The sequence below is a fragment of the Natator depressus genome, chromosome 7 (assembly GCF_965152275.1).
Source record: "Natator depressus isolate rNatDep1 chromosome 7, rNatDep2.hap1, whole genome shotgun sequence".
Taxonomy (NCBI): domain Eukaryota; kingdom Metazoa; phylum Chordata; order Testudines; family Cheloniidae; genus Natator; species Natator depressus.
The window spans coordinates 30,584,668-30,600,948 of NC_134240.1; the positions used below are offsets into that span (position 1 = coordinate 30,584,668).

Sequence of the window (16,281 nt, forward strand, 5' to 3'; positions counted from 1 at the left end):
ACAGACCCAGAAGCACCGTTGACTGCTTTGCTCTTTTATTGGGAGTGCGGCATGGCAATGCAGTCTCACAGCCAGAAGAACCAGACAATGAACAGTTAGGAGCCGCCACCTCCCAGGCCTCTGCCAACAAAGAGAAAGAACCACAGAGGGGAGGGGCAGCTCAACAATGGAACAAGCTGCTTGGAAGATACAGGAACTGGAGAGAAAGTGGCCAGCTGGCCCCACACTGGCATGGGTGGTGTGGGCAGCAGGTCCTGTAGAGAGCATGATACTGTACAAGTCTTTATCTCCTATTGAGATACCCTTTCCTTTTGCTTGTACTGCCAGTGTCCAATGTCCCAGCTGCTCTATGAACAGGCGAAGGGGCAGAACAGGGTGGCGAAGTCATCACCGAATTGCAATCAAACCAACATCCATCAGCTTCTGGATTTTCTGGGCTATTACTGGGTTCTTTAAGTGTCTGCAGAGAGGAAAAAGTAGTATCACCCCAAAGCACTTGAGTTTGACACTTCCATCACCTACAAGATGCAGCTGCCTCCAGGTTGGAGCCCAGTGTCTTTTTATGAAGGATTCCTTGCCTGTGACACAGCCACCTCTGGGGTGGGATGCAAGGGTCGGGGGTGGTTGGTGTCAGACAACTCTGCTTAAGAGGATAAAGGAACATCTTGCACATGCTTGAAACTGATGGACTGTAAGAAGTCCAAACTTCCCAGAATGTGGGAATTCAGCCAAGGCATTGGGGTGAACACCCTAACTCTTGAGAAAATGCTATGGGCTCTCTGATGTGGACATGGTCCCCTTCTACAGGGACCAGCATGGGATAATGGTTTTGGACCCAACAGCACCACTTAAAGGCTGAGCTAAGCAGTGCTATAGGTTCCTTATGAAACACACCCCTATGTGGCTCAGCAGGAAGCAGAATGCGGCTCCTCAGGAGCTAGATCTACCCAGACCCAAGCTCCAGTCACCCCCACGTTCAGGCAGCCTCACTCACTCGCTCAGCGCCTGTGGGTCCTTCTGCATCTGCTCTAGGATCAGCCGCATTGCTGGGTCACTCATGATCTGCTGCACCTCAGGATCAGCCATGGCACGCCGCTTGACCTCCTCGGGGTTGTCGTTGCGATTGTACTGGGCCATGAGGCAGCGCTGATAGCCGTCGGCGGCTTCCTGAAGCAAGAATGGCAGGAGCAGCATGAGGAGCTCTGTCAGAGCTAGCTACTGCACCCTGGCTGGTGAGGGGTAATGGTAATGCCATGCAAGGTTGGTTTGGTGACAGGACACAGGCTCTAGGCCTTCTCAGTCATTAGTCCTTGCAACCTGGGCCTCAAGGGAGCACAGCCAGAAAGGATCCCTGCCAGGGAACCTTAGCAAGGCATTTCAACACAGCTTACCCTGGGGGAAGGGCTGTCTAGCTAGTACATTAAGTCAGTTCAGTTCAGCACAAACAAGCCTGCTCCCACACCCACAGACAAACAGTCTTAGGGTACAGGACCATTGTGATCACCTGCCTGATCTTCTGCATAATACTTTCACCCAGACATGGAGCCCAATGGTTTGCGGTTGAAAACAGGGTGTCATGCTTACATGGCTTGTGTGACAGACTGTGTAAAATCTCAACTTTCATTAAAAAGAAGTTTCTAGCTCTCACGTCTGCAGAAAACCTTCCAAATGGGACCAGCAACAGACAGTTCTGTCTGAGTCCGCAGAGAGCTTGACAGTGATTCAGAGGGGCCAGTTCTGCTACCCCCTCTTAATCTGATTAAAGTGTCAACTTGAGAGCCCAGTTTGTGGTCAACATTAACTAGCTGTAGTGGATGGAATGGAAGTGACGCTCACAATTTTCAGGTTTCAGAGTGGTAGCCATGTTAGTCTGTATTAGCAAAAACAACGTGGAGTTCTTATGGCACCTTAAAGACTAACAAATTTATTTGGGCATAAGCCTTCATGGGCAAAAACTCACTTCATCAGATGCATGGAATAAAAATACAGTAAGCAGAATATACATTATAGCACATGAAAAGATGGGACTCGCCTTACCAAGTGGGGGGTCAGTGCTAACGAGCCAATTCAGTTAAGGTGGAAGTGGCCTATTCTCAACAGTTGACAAGAAGGGAGGAATACCAAGGGAGGAAAGATTACTTTTGTAGTGCTAACAAGGCCAATGCAATCAAGATGGCCCATTTCAAATAGCTGACAAGAAGGTGTACGCATCAGCAGAGGAAAAATTACTTTTTGTAGAGACCCATCCACTCCAAGTCTTCATTCAGGCCTAATTTGATGGTGAGTGGATGGGTCACTACAAAAAGTAAAAAGAAAAGGAGTACTTGTGGCACCTTAGAGACTAACAAATTTATTCGAGCATAAGCTTTCGTGAGCTACAGCTCACTTCTTATGCTTGAATAAATTTGTTAGTCTCTAAGGTGCCACAAGTACTCCTTTTCTTTTTGCGGATACAGACTAACAAGGCTGCTACTCTGAAACTTACAAAAAGTAACTTTCCCTCTGCTGATACGCACACCTTCTTGTCAGCTGTTTGAAATAGGCCACCTTGATTGCATTGGCCTTGTTAGCACTACAAAAGTAATCTTTCCTCCCTTGGTATTCCTCCCTTCTTGTCAACTGTTGAGAATAGGCCACTTCCACCTTAACTGAATTGGCTCGTTAACACTGACCCCCCACTTGGTAAGGCGACTCCCATCTTTTCATGTGCTATAATATATATTCTGCTTACTGTATTTTTATTCCATGCATCTGATGAAGTAGGTTTTTGCCCATGAAGGCTTATGCCCAAATAAATTTGTTAGTCTCTAAGGTGCCGCAAGGACTCCTAATTGTTTTCACAATGTTCAGAATGGGGAGTTGTGGCAGGAAGCACAGAGGAGACTCAAAAACCAGGAGAACTAAAGAGGAAAGAAATAAAGTACTGAGCATAAACAGAAGTCTATTTCCTCACTGAGCAATGAGTCAAGGCAGCAATGAATGAGCTACAAAGGTAGCTGTTCTTATAAAGGTTATATCCCCTGATCTCTGTACAAGTCCCATTAACTCCAACAAGGATCCTGCTGGGCATTTATATCCTAACCCACACACCATAATTAAGCCTAGAATTCAGCACTGTTTCCCAAAGGAGTTTGACATTTCTAAGCTAGCACAGCTCTTTTAGAGGGGCACGCCCAGTCCTGATTTAGATACCAGCGATGGAGAATCCACCACAACCCCAGGAGGCTGTTTTAGCAGTTAATTATGCTCCCTGTTAAAGAGTTACTTTACCTTATTTCCAGTCCGATTTTCATTCTGTCTTTGTTTGCTACATTAAAAAGCCCTCTGCCTGCAGGTGGAGAAGATTCCTGAGAGCACTTACAGGCCAGGATCAAGCCACCTCTTTGGCTCTCCAACACCAGACGGCTGCTGGCAGTATAGTACTGCTAGGCATCAGATGCTCTCACCTTGCAGTTGGAATCCAGGTCGAGAGCTTTCTGGTAGACGTCCATGGCTTTAGTATAGTCCTTCATGGCTTCTAGCGCTGCAGCTTTTCGGGTGTAACCCTTGACTGCAAGCAAAACACAATCCCTTGGGGTTTACGCTTGCTGAACACTTCTTCCCTGCCTGTGCTTCCACTGCAGGTCGCTTTTGGTAGCAAGGTCAGCAGGGCATGTGACACACTGATTAGGAACCACAGGCCCTGGCCAACAGGATGAACTTAAGGTATGTTCAGCCTGAACTATTCCACAGGCCTTTACAGTATCAGCCCAGGCTCCCCCCTCACCTCAGTATGTGGTGGCTATTCCACACAGTGTCACGTGAGAAGATAGGCCAGCCAAGGTGAATTGTGAAAATCACCCCCCCACCAGTCAGACACAGTCACTTACTAAATGTAGGTTCTAGCCGGATACATTCTTCACAGTCCTAAAGGAGGGAAGACACCATATTAAGTTCTCTTTCCAGTAAAGTTATCAGGCTTGTCATTTTATTAGCAAGACACCTGGCCTGCTTCGTACAGACTCCGTGGGTCCTCAAGCACCCCCCCCCCCCAAAAAAAACAAAACAAAAAAAAAAGGGGGGCGGGGGGCTCAGCACCCACAGGGCCAGATTAATCTTTTTTGGGCCCCAGTGCCTGGACGGTGGCCCTGCCCCAAGGCCTGCCCAGCCTCTTCCCCCTGAGGCCCTGCTTGCTGTTAGCAAAGGGGGGGTGGGGAGAGGAGCACCCATCAGCGCCTGTGTTCATACCTATTTAACTGCCCTAAGCAAGAAATGCTGCCATTTCACAAGCTGCCAGGCCAGCCAAGAAAAGGCCTATACTTGAGCGTGGAGCTTCTGAAGGGTTAAATGGTTTGGAAAGCAATGTTCAGAGGGATGGTGGGGTTGGGACACAGGGCTGAAAGGTTTAAAGATGTTGGCCCATCACCAAACCTGGATTGGAGTACAATTAACACAAGCTGTTGGGCAACTGGAGACAATTCTGAGCATGTATTTTCAGCTCTTTGGGGCAGGGACTGTTCTGTGTTTGTACAGCACCTAGCACAATGGAGTCCTGGCCTGGAACTGGGGCACTTACAGTAATACAAAGAAATCATCATCTCTGGGGACAGCAAGATGACATCCAGGTTTGTTGCGAGGATGACAGAAGCCCTGGTTTGCTGCTGGCCCGGAGCCCTAGTAATGCATGTCTAGGATGGACTCAAGAGACAAGCGGCCTCCGGTGCTTACCTTTAGCGCTAGTGGGAATTCCAGGAGTTTGGTGTAGCAGGCAGCTCTGTTGCTGTAGAGTTTGGCATCGTTAGGGTTGCGTTTGATGGCTTCTGAGTAGTGTTTCATTGCTTGGGGATAGTCCCCTAAGAGAAGAGGGCAGTGGTAAATCATAGGGACCCCTGAACCCCTGCACTCACTCGTAAGCACTGCACTAACCCATTCACCAGAGCATGGCTTAACTCTTCCATCCTTTGCCACACAGCCCAGGAACCTGCAGTTCCTCTTGGCTTCAGCTGTAACTCTGGAAATCAGGCTACCCACTTCTACTGGATTGACTATGGAGTGAGGCTGGGCCGACAACATCCCAGGATGATGCTATAGAAACAGCTAATGCCAGATTCAGTCACACCCCCACAGCAAGGAAAATTCCAGGATACATGAGGCATGCTCCTTTATGACTACTGAAGAGACTGGCCCATTAACCCAGCCCTGCCTATGTTGCAGTGCTCTTCACTGACTCCTAGTCAAGCTTTGAGAGCCCTCACCTTTCTGGAAACACTCGTTGCCTTTGTTTTTCTCCTCCAGAGCCAGATTGGGGTCAATGTACGCCAATCTCTCCTGCTCTTTCAAGATCTTCTCAGCCTGTGGAGGAAGCATGGTATGATGTAACAGACCCTGCCCCTCTAAGTAGTACCCCCCACTCCTTGGCAACATATTCTATTCACTACAGACTGCTCTTTGCTTTTTGCGTCCAGGCTGCAGTAGGGTAAAATGGTCAAGACACAGGGAGCTGATGGGGCTTGAGAACATGATGCCCACACCTGGTAAATGCTGCGGGGAGCTCCAGTGGTCTCCCCATCCCTCACACAAAGCCACCCAGCCCAGCAGGCTCCCCACGGAGTGCTAGACAGAGTGGCCATGCTGTAAGCCAGTGCCAGACAGAGGTCAGGCTGAGTTACTACACTGATCCACTTTCACCTGGACTGGCTGCTCTCACTCAGATACCCACAGATATCATGCAGCAGTAAGGAATGTGCTCCAGCCGATGGACAAGTCTTGTAGTGTGTCTTGTAGTGCTGCAGCAAAGCAGCCACCCCAGTGCTTCAAAACCTCCCCCTTTGTTTGAAAAGATCATGCTTCTAGCCTTCATGGCTGTAGTGAAAACTTCATGCAACTGAGTTTAACAACTGCTGATGTCTGCCCAAGTCTTCAGACAGCTGGAAATAATACCTCAGAGAGGGGTAAATTCCCCCTCCTTGAATCTAGTTAATTCTATGGTTCCCACTCTTGCTGGCGGCAAGAAGTGTGTCTGCAAAAGGAGGACTCGAACAAAGGATTAACATAAGGTGTCAGGGACTCACAGCCATGGCAACAGGGAAACTTGGCAAAAATCATGTTTCCAATACTACGTGGAGCCCTAGAAGCCCCCTAGCTACAAACATGCTATGAGGCTTGAATTTTAGAGTCAGGACATTTAAGTGGCAGGATGATGTCTCTGCGCTGCCAGCAGGGGTAGGCTGTGCAAGTGGGTGCACACCCTGCAGCAGGCCCTACATGCACTAGGGAACACGACCCCACACTCACTTGCTGACACTTCTTTAGCACATCTGGAGTCCGGTGCTCAGCCAGAGACTTGTTATAGAACTGGATGGCTTCCTTGTACTTCTCTTCCTTGAAGTAAGAATTGCCAATCCTTGCATAAGCTCTGAATGTGGAGAAAGCAGCCAGCATCAAAATAAGGGCAATAGGGGACAGAAGTATAGCACCTCCCTGCACAATCCTCCCTACTGAAGTTTTTCTCCCTGACCCAGAGGACCCCTGCAGAGGAGAGTTTGGGGTCTGTGGCACAGCGGTCAATTGCGACAGTGACTAAGACCCAGCAAACTCGTTTCAAGTCACTGGCTAATAACCATAGCTCAGACCCGGGCTGGATTTGAACTAGCAACCTGGAGGTGAGAAGTTTCTTCATGCATAACTAGAATGCACTTGGATACACTGCTGATGAGGGTGCTATAGGATCCCAAGGAGAAGGGCAGGTGGCGAAGATGCTTGCTACTGTAAGCCCCAGCCCCATGGCGGATTCACTCACTTGGCGATCTGCCGGTAGTCCTCCCTGTTCTCACGCCCCACCTCAATGGCCTGCTCACACAGCTCTCGGCACTTATTGTAGTCGCCTTTCTCAAAGTACACCGCTGCAAGGGGAAAAACGCATGTGACACCACTTCCTACCACCTGCATTGTTCTTCTAGCAGAGCCCCAATGCCACTCAAATTAAGGTTGTGCACTCTGTTTAAAGGCTGACACTTCTACGTGCTCTAAAATCCACATTCTGCTAATATTGCTTTGAAATGTAGTGTGCCTCATGGGTAGGGTCCTGAGAAAAATTGCAGTTTTTTAAATTAACACCAGTGTCATGGGGAAAGTAGCAATTTTCACAGAATGCGGCCAGGGAAAGGTCACTTCTGTACTCCTTGGTATAAAACTGGCTACCTAGTTCCCCCTGAACTACTGTGACTTTTTCAACAGGTGGAGGAAATGGGCATCTGCACGCACCCATTTCCTTCTTGGTGCGACTGTTAACATTGAGCAGCATCATATCAGAGGAGCAGTTTGGGGGTGGGGGGGGGACTTGGCAGCCAATTTTATGTGAGGCACACCACCACTTGGAATATGCATTATGAGCTTGTGTGAGCTGAGCAGGGTTGGGCTAGATCAGCATGTGGATGGGAGACCACCAAGGAACCCCACAGGGAAGCATACCATCTACTCCATCAGCCTCAGCATGGGGCGAAGGGGCACAGATATGGTAAGAGACAGACTCCTTGTACCTATAGGACATACTACAGCCCTTTCGGTAACTCTGGGGACTCAAGCATGTTCCAGGTCAGATAATTCCATTCTTCCTCACTGCTGTTTCAATGGTTATAACATTCTCCATAATCTTTCTGTCCTCTTGACAGACAGCTGTCCCATTTCACCCCAGAGGTTGCTGCGTCTCAATGTGAGGGGGGGAGAATCTCTTTTAGAGTTAGACTTTGGAAGCAGCACCCTCAAGATCAAACTGGAACTTGCCACTTACCTGCTTGGTTACTAATGTAAGCCATGTTGGTGGGATCCAGCTCTTTAGCTTTGTCATAGTGCATTAGTGCCCCATCAAAGTCTTTCTTCTTGTAGGCCTCATTTCCCAGCTCCTTCTCCTTCAGAGCCTGAAAATGGGGGGAGGGGAAGGAGAAAAAGCATCTCCAGCTGCCATTGTATCAAACTCTTCAGCTCTCTTAGGACTTACAACCCAGGTCTGGAGTCCAAGCCATGAGCTGAGTCCTGGCCTATGCTACAATATCTTTCTAATGACCAGTGCCAAACATTCACAGGCTTTCCTAGCATCACCCCTTCCCACCACCACTAGAACCAAGGCTTGTGGGGGCACAAGTGTTTACTTCTAGAGCATGGCGCTTACAAACACATGCAATATTGGTATTTCCTGCTGCCAGGAAACAGACAGCACAAGATTGGAGGGGAAGGTTTCCCACAGTGATGTGTTAGCACTCTTGTCCTCAACTGGAAGCCTTGCTCTAATTACCTATGTTTCCAGTCCAGCGATAACACATGGAGCTGTGTGATAAGACAATTTGCAGGTTGCATGGAGGGCATCTACAGGTGGACTACAGACAAGAGTCTAGTCTGGCACACTAACACTGTGCTACATTCAGGGGAGAAGCGAGCCAGCCTTCTGCATACTAGCAAAGGTTAATGCACTTGCCAATTGGCATGGCACATTTCTAAGATAACAAGGCAACTTATTTCCTCCCACACTGAAAGTCAGCTCAGTGGGCCTTCATAGCCTTAGGCGCTGAGCTCTAATGGAAGCCAAGAGGAACTAACGGTGTCTTTGAAAACAGTCAGGCCCCAGTGCAACATCCTTTCCCCAGTGAGAAGATGAAGGCTGGGGAGGCCTTGCCTGCTACCAGTTCTTACTTGTGAACAGATTAAGTGCCTGATTTTCTAACAGGACCTCCCCCACCAAACCCTGAGGTCTGAACCAGCTATGGGCAGTAGTTCTTAGAACAGCACCTATTGAGGTCAGGTCCCTAACCTTGGTTGTTTTATTGCCATAGGAAATCCAGGTGTAAGCAGAACCCAAGATGAATTCCTTGCCCTGGCCACTGACCCTAGTGCAGGTAAAAGCCTAACCATGAAACTTACACCCTCCTCCCAAGCAGTCAGTTGCCCCTTAACAGAGGCAACAGAAGCACCATAGCGATAGCCTGTTAACCTAGTGAACACAAAGGAAACAAGGTTATGCAGCCTCAGAAGAGAAGGGTCTGTGCTAAGGCTCCTGTCATAGGGCCAATGGTCAATCTGAGCTGATCAGCTGACCTACTGCCCTGCACAGCCAGCCAAGTATCTGCTCTGTTCCTGAGACCAGTGCATCTTTATTAGAATGCCTTGCAGCCCTACTCAAGGTCATTCCCTTGCACCAAACCCCTCCATCCAGCTTCTTGCGCATGACAGGAAGCTTTCAGCATAACAGGACCAGGTATTCAGCTGGTAGTACCTGCTTCTTGTTCTCTGGGAGATCCTCTTCCATGGGCTCTGGCTTGGGTTCCTTTTTGGGTGGAGGGGGGGGAGGTGGAGACATGGCTTCATCCTCATCGTCCCCACTACCGAGGTCAACTCCCAAGAGCACACTCAGCGTGGTCATCACTCGTGGGTCCTGCAGCTTCCTGAGAGAGGCAAGGGGGAGGAGTGAGTAGCTGGGAGTCATTCAAACAGGCCCTACAGACCTGGCTTCTACATCTTGGCCAACTGGGATGATGGAAGATAGTTTGAACCTCCAACTCCAGGCGCTGGATTCTCCCTGCTGTAGCCTAAGGGAAAACTCAGGAAAGCCAGATACCTGGGAACCACCTTGGGAGCTAAATACTAGCTTTCTATTCCCTCTTTGCAGCACCTTTATATTTTGCACAGCTTGGTCTTCACCTGCATCACTGCTCCTATTTCACTTGCCCCTTTGCTCTTCCCCCATGCTGCTGCCCCCAATGTCTACTTCAAACCCCTTAACACCCTGCTACTATCCTGCTCTCCTCTACAACATTCCAACCCAGAGCCCCTCACGCCAGGACCCTGCCTGTGCATCTGAGGGGCAGCATGAATGGTTACAGTGATCCGTATACACTCTGCCTTTTGGCTCAAGGACACGGCCTAAAGGGTTATGCATGACTGGGCATCTTGGATCATGCATACCCTGGGATGGCATGGTGTAGAATGGGGAGCATGGAGGCAGAACAGCTGCTGTTTGGAGAGCAAGGGAGACCCAATGCATGAGACTCAGGACAAACTACTCTCAAGAGGATGAAACCTTACTCTTCCCAAGATTACACCACAGCAGAACCACCCTCAGCAGAACTGGGGTAGATCCAACTTACGTCCCCAGGTCAGAAGGCTTGTTCCGGAGCTGTTCAATCAGGTCTTTGTAGCTGGGATCATTCAGCAAGGCTCTTGTGCGGGGGTCGCTCTCTAGCTTCTGGTAGAGGTTTGGCATGTTAAAGGGGTTCATGAGCTTCCTCTCTGTGTGGGGCAGAGCATAGAAGCATAGACTGGTCATTTCAGCAATCAAGTAATCCCAAGAGGATCCTTATACAGGGCATGACATTTCGGCAGCTATAAGGAAGCTGCGGCCTGCATGGCTAACACAACAACCAACCTCTGCTGAGTGATACTTGCCCCTTGACCAGATGCAGGGGCGGGGAGCCTTGTGAATAGACTTATCAGTCCCAGCTCAGGGTTGAAAACTGGGCAAGCACAGTTGCCTGGCAGAAAGAAGGTAGCCCTAGTCCTAATTCCATGGCACCTTTTCTCTCCCATGCTCCTCCTGCCCACCCAAGAGCAGAGCACAGCCCCTGAAAAGGCACTTACTGTAGGTGCAGAGAGGAGTCTGATCTCTGCAACTTCTCAGTGCCAAGCATTTAAGCAGGGTGGCTTGGAAGAAAGCAGTACTTATATATTAAGTGGAGATCTCTGGCTGCAATTCCTGCTCCCCCAGTTCGTTCCCTTACCTGCTAGCCTGGTTTCCATGTTCTGGAGCCCCTCTTTCAGTTGAGAGTTCCCCGGCTCATGTTTCAACCCTTCCTCATATGTCTTCTTGGCCTCTTCAAAACGATTCAAGAACTCCAGAGCAGCTGCCTTGCGGGAGTAGCCCTGAAAGCAGGGAGAGAGGGATACAATGGGGCGGGAAGTCATAAGGTCCCAATGGAGGATGGGATGAGTCCCCACACTCATGGAATTTCAGCATCACTACATCCCACCCCAGACTCTAGCATATTGGGGCACATCAGAATCTGAGCAGAGCAACCTGCCTCTGCAACATTTAGGCCCATGTCTCCTATAAGGTAAAGAATAAAAATCCCCAATATCCTGTGCAGGAAAACAGACACCACTGGCGGACAGAGGTTTGACAAGCACATCTTTGTAAGCTGCCACTGTGTTATAGGTCACCTTCTGTGGCCCATGCCCAGAGCATATGAGTCTGTCACAGCCCCCAGCTATAGAGCCTAACCTTTTAGCTCAACTCATGGCTTATAGCTCTGAAGGTCTGTGATTCAGTCCCCAGTGACAATGAACATGGTGGCCAATACATAGAACAGCTGCCACAAATGTTACTTCCAGAGACTGGAAACCGCTTTGACTGAAGAGAAATTCCTCAGGGTTAAACTCAAGACATGTGGGTTCAAGTCCCTGCTCCACCAAACTGTAGGTGATGTTGGGAAAGTCAGTCTCTCTGCCTCATTTCCCCATCTGTAAAATGAGGTTAGCAGCACTGCCTTGCCTCACAGGGGGATTGTGGGGATAACTATGTTAAAGATTGCGAGGCCCACAAATACTACAGTAATGGAAGCCATATAAGTACATTAAATAAATAAAAAGCTGGGATTTTCCCCAGAGTCCTAAGGGATTTGTCACCTAACTCCAGCTCCTTTGAAGATCTCAACCAGAAATCAAAGGAATTCCTCTTAACAGCATGTTTTCATGTTTCATGTTTTCAGAGCACTGAGGTATCATTTATTCCCGGTTTAAACTACAAAGATAACATGGTTATGCTGTTACAAAATACAATTTTTCCTGCCACATGTGACTAGGGAGAGTCAGGTGGTAGCCACATTTTAACTCCAATTGGCATCTATTGCAAAACATGACTCTCCAATGACCAAGATTTTAAGGCACAAAGTCACCACTGTGATCAGTCTGACCTTCATAACACCAGCCCTAACATTCAGTCCACAGGCAAGACAACACGGTTTAAGAATCTAGAGAGGGGACCCTCACCTTGCCCCACTCTGGCTTGAGCTCAACCGTTTTACAGGCATCCTCCAGTGCTTTCTGATACTCCCCTTTCTTGGCGTAGGCTGCAGATCTGTTGCTGTAGAGCACATGGTTCTTGGAGTCTAGTTTTATTGCCTCCGAATAGTGCCTGATGGCTTCTGCAATGTTGCCTGCGCTCAGGGCTTTGTTACCTTTTTCCTTCAGCTCATTCACCTGTCGGAGGGAGAGCAAGAGCGAGCAGGGGATTAGCATGATCAGATGTGGGTGGAAGTCTCGAAGCAATCCTCTTGCCCTTGAATTATCTTTCCCAACTCAAAGCATCACAGGCAGGAAAGTGATGACTTTAAAGACTGTCCCTTGTTATTGCCTCTTGAGTTTTTCCACAAGCAGCAGCTGCTTGGAGTCTTACTGCAGTCAGCACTTGGAAAAGGAAGAATAATTTTTCACCAGGAACCACTCTGACTCAATACCTGCTTGAAGGGAGACATACTGCCTCCTTTAACAGTCCCAGAAAGGTTAATACAAGAGCACGATCAGTGTCTTGACAGCACAGAGATTCAATAAGAACTCGGAAACTGACATGGCTGTTCTGACATGGAAGTTGTGCAACACCAAAGGACTCCAGATTTCTCAGTAAGAGGTCTGTGAATACCCCAGATCAGAGATAACCAAGTCTATCCCTCTTGCAATTCTCACCCAACCAGCCACTTCTCCCCTTTGGAGACCCCTCATGGGTGGAACTCTCCCACATGACTGACTCAAGTAGTTTAATAAACAATGGCCAAGAAATGCCATCAGTTTCTAGGAATATGCAGCTTGGGCCCATCAGTCCGTTCACAGTCAAAGGAAATTTACCTATGATTTAAGCACCTAGCTCAAACACTCCAGAGACCCAGAAGTCATCAGGTGGTTAAAGTTGTGTAGGTGTGACTTCCCTGCAACCGTGAACTGATGGGGAGGCAGTACCTCTCGAAAACCCAGCAACTGCTAGCGAGTCTCGGCCAAAAGAAGGCAATCACTGATGACTCACTTCAACAGCACATCAGGTTGGAACTCTCTCTAATGAGCTCCTTAGGAAGGCTGCATATAATATTTGCATTTTTCTCACCCTGTTACTTCCACTCTCCAAGTACTTCATAGCATGAACTCTGCCGTATAAACAGAAGCATGTCCCAGTTACATCCAAAGTCTCCCTTCTACAAGAAGGAGTGTTATGATGGCTCCCTCTAAGCTGTGTTCCAATGCTATCTCCCTTTTAAGTGCTGATTGGGGCTGAGCATTAACGGATCTTTAAATTATATGCCATGAATGGCAAAATAATTACTGCCTCTCAAAGCTTTTGAATGCTCACCCCAAATTAGCTGACAGTGTAAGAGCTTTACTATTTGGGGTGGAAGCAGGAATAATCAAATTTAAAAAAATAATTTGACATTCTACTTCAATTTTCAGGTATCTGACAAAACTGGCACTCCAGTTTCCGGGCTTGAGAGCTCAGAGATGGTGCTACAAATTAAGAAATTTTAGAGCTGGATTTACATTCTGACACAGGTCATAAGCAAAGAGTTTTGGTGGGCCTCATCCCAGTCCACAGTGGATGTTTGTATGCAAGATAAAAAGCCAACGTATAATTGTGCAAAAACTGGGCTTTTTTTGCTCAAGTCAGGGACCAAGACAGGAAATGAAGAATGGCACGGAGATAAATCAGGAGTTATGTCTGCAGAGGGGGGAGACAGGAGGAATTTCTTGAGTGGAGTGGGGAGGGAGTTGCGATTGACAGGCATCAGCAAAGATGTGAGGAGGTGGAACTTAGGGCTGGGATAGCAGGGGGTTGCAGGTCAGGACTGAGGGGCATCAGCAGAGCTGTATGCAGAAGGAACCAAGGACAGGAATAGTGGGGTGGGGCCTTGTAGTTCAGGATTGTGGGGCACTGGTAAGACAGTGCTTGTGTAGGAGGCTCATGCTGGCCTCATCCACACAATACCTAGGCTCTAGCAAGCACAAGTGCCTCAGTTTCATTAGTTCTACAGCAACATGAATTTTAGACCAAGATGCGAAGTTAAACTCAACTGCCTTACTCCAAGATAAAGCAGCTCCCTCAGGTCGGTGATTTGCTGTGCTCCAAGAAGCAAAGTCAGCTGTGCAGCTAGAAGTTAGTGGAGAAAACAATTAAGAGCCCTTAACCCATGCAAAAGCAACAGGCTCTCTTCTCGGACAGGCAGGAGGGAGCTTCTGGTGACATGTATTATGCCAGCTGTAGACTGCTCCAAACATTCCCTCCAATGAAGATACCCCAGGGGCTCTTTACTGCACCTTAATAAGCCTTGTTTAAGCAGCAGCTCAGCTGTGTACAGCTCCCATCTCCAGCATGAGAATGCAATGCATTCTTCACCCCCTCCCCAAACAGTTTAACATTACTTGGAGACCTTAACAGCTACTCAAGAAGAACAATTACTCCTACCTAGGCACATCTTCTATGGTAGGGGTATGAGATAGGGGTGTGCATGCTATGCAGAGGTGAGGCTGAAAATGTGGGGGGATAGTACTTCCATCCCAGCTACCCAGCAACACATCTCCAGACAGTCCCTTGAACAACCCCGATCATACACATTTAGTTCACAACCAACTCAGACTCCTAGTGCTGCCCCCTTTACTATCTCATACATATTTTCATGCCCCGCACTTTATAGTTCCCCTGATGCTCCTTGCTCAGCTGGCTGTCGCAAATCACTCTCTCTCCTTCCACACCCCTGCTCCCCAGACACACCACCACCACCAACTTCCAGGACTCCTGGCTACCTCTCTTCACAGCTGTTCCATTCCAGTGTCCCAGACCGCTCTTCAGTATCTACCGCACCCCCTCAGATCCCAGCCACCCTCTCCTGAGTGCTGTCACCCCAGCACCCACACTCACTTACTCTGCCCCCTCCCTTCCAGGCTCAATCTAGACTAGGATAAAAAAAAAATCTTAAAGCCATGTCAGCAAACACATTTTGACACTCAAATGCAACCAAGGTAGAATGGTCTTTACCATGTGTTAGCTGGTAGTGCAAGGGAGAATTTATCCTGCCCAACTAGCACCTGCTAAAACACAGCTTGCCCCTGTCTACATCAGGGTGCTAAAATGTATCCGGCAACAGGTTCTTAAGAGACACCTTTTAACCTAGTTTAGACAAACTCTCCTACTCCAGGGCCCTTCACTGACTCCCTGGCTATGTCCCACCCCCCCACCCCCCGCCTTACCTCTTCCCACCCCCAGACGCCATCCCCGGGCTGCTCCTTCCTACCCTGACACCTCCCGCCTCCACGGGTTGCCTGAGGGAGCCCCCCGGCTCCATCCCTTGTAGATTTCAACCCCTGCCCCAGGCTGCAGCCAGCCAGCCCGCCCGCCCGACATCGCCCGGCTTTCCCTCTACCCCCACCTCGTGGGCCGTCCCCCAGATCCACCCACAGGCCGCACCGCCCCCCTCCACGGCCCCCCGCTCTCAGACTCCTCCCCACAGCGGCCCCCCAGCCCCCCCCCCCAACAGGCGCCCTCTACAGTCCTCCCCACAGGCTGCCCAGCTCCCGCCTTCACACCCCTCCCTCAGCGCCCCCGCCCCTCCAGGGGTCCCCCCAACACCCCCCGCTTCCTCGGCCCAACCGCCTCCCCCTCAGGCCCCGCCCCTCACCTTCTCCATGGCTCCGGCTCAGGGTCAAGCTCTGTCTACGGGACACTGTCGGTTAAGTCTTCTCCGGCCCGGTCTACCCCCTCTCACGCCGCCTTCTGGAACCTGCTAGAAGCCTCCTGAGCCGCCCGAGCCGCCCCATTGGTAGGTACGCATCTGGGCCCCGCCCTCCCAACACCATGATAGATTAGAAGATGTGTCGCTCATGGGCCAGGCCATGCCTACTCTCCGCCTCCGCCGCGTCAATGAAGGCGGGGATCATTGCGATAAGCACAGTGGTAGGTGAAAACTAATGTCAATCGACACTAGCCCCACCTACCCCGCGTCTCATAGGTCTGGCGTCCTGCCAATCAATACCACTCTGAGGAGCTTTCCTACCGGCCCTAATTTTGATTGGATGTCAGCCTAGTACCACGCCCCCTGCTCTGCCCATCTGATTGGCCAGAATCTCCAATAGCCTCAGCCATTCTCAAAGTCCATTGGTCTGGAGACCCCCTCAGGTTCCAACGGCCGTGCCCATTGGTTAGAGCCAGTTTCTGGAATTTTCCATCCTTTTCATTGGGTTTCAGGAACAAAATGACGACATGCGAGGAGCTGCATCCTGATT

General features: G+C 49.5%; 1 protein-coding gene across 3 annotated transcripts; it reads right to left on the minus strand.

Annotated features, from left to right (window-relative positions):
• Positions 1 to 13: 13 nt before the first annotated feature.
• Positions 14 to 15,826, minus strand: STIP1 (stress induced phosphoprotein 1). Of its 3 annotated transcripts, XM_074957890.1 has the most exons (15): positions 14,468 to 14,492; positions 14,085 to 14,152; positions 12,013 to 12,222; positions 10,746 to 10,887; positions 10,116 to 10,257; positions 9,245 to 9,413; positions 7,769 to 7,895; positions 6,779 to 6,881; positions 6,274 to 6,394; positions 5,235 to 5,331; positions 4,708 to 4,832; positions 3,870 to 3,906; positions 3,447 to 3,550; positions 995 to 1,167; positions 14 to 460 (listed from the first exon to the last, which is right to left on the minus strand). In XM_074957890.1, exons 1-15 carry the CDS (start codon positions 14,475 to 14,477, stop codon positions 388 to 390), a joined length of 1,701 nt encoding a protein of 566 aa, XP_074813991.1. In that variant the 5' UTR covers positions 14,478 to 14,492; the 3' UTR covers positions 14 to 387. The 3 variants fall into 3 exon arrangements, with proteins under 3 accessions (XP_074813991.1, XP_074813993.1, XP_074813992.1); XM_074957892.1 differs by lacking the exons at positions 14,085 to 14,152; positions 14,468 to 14,492 and adding an exon at positions 15,678 to 15,826; XM_074957891.1 differs by lacking the exons at positions 14,085 to 14,152; positions 14,468 to 14,492 and adding an exon at positions 15,294 to 15,412.
• Positions 15,827 to 16,281: the final 455 nt, after the last annotated feature.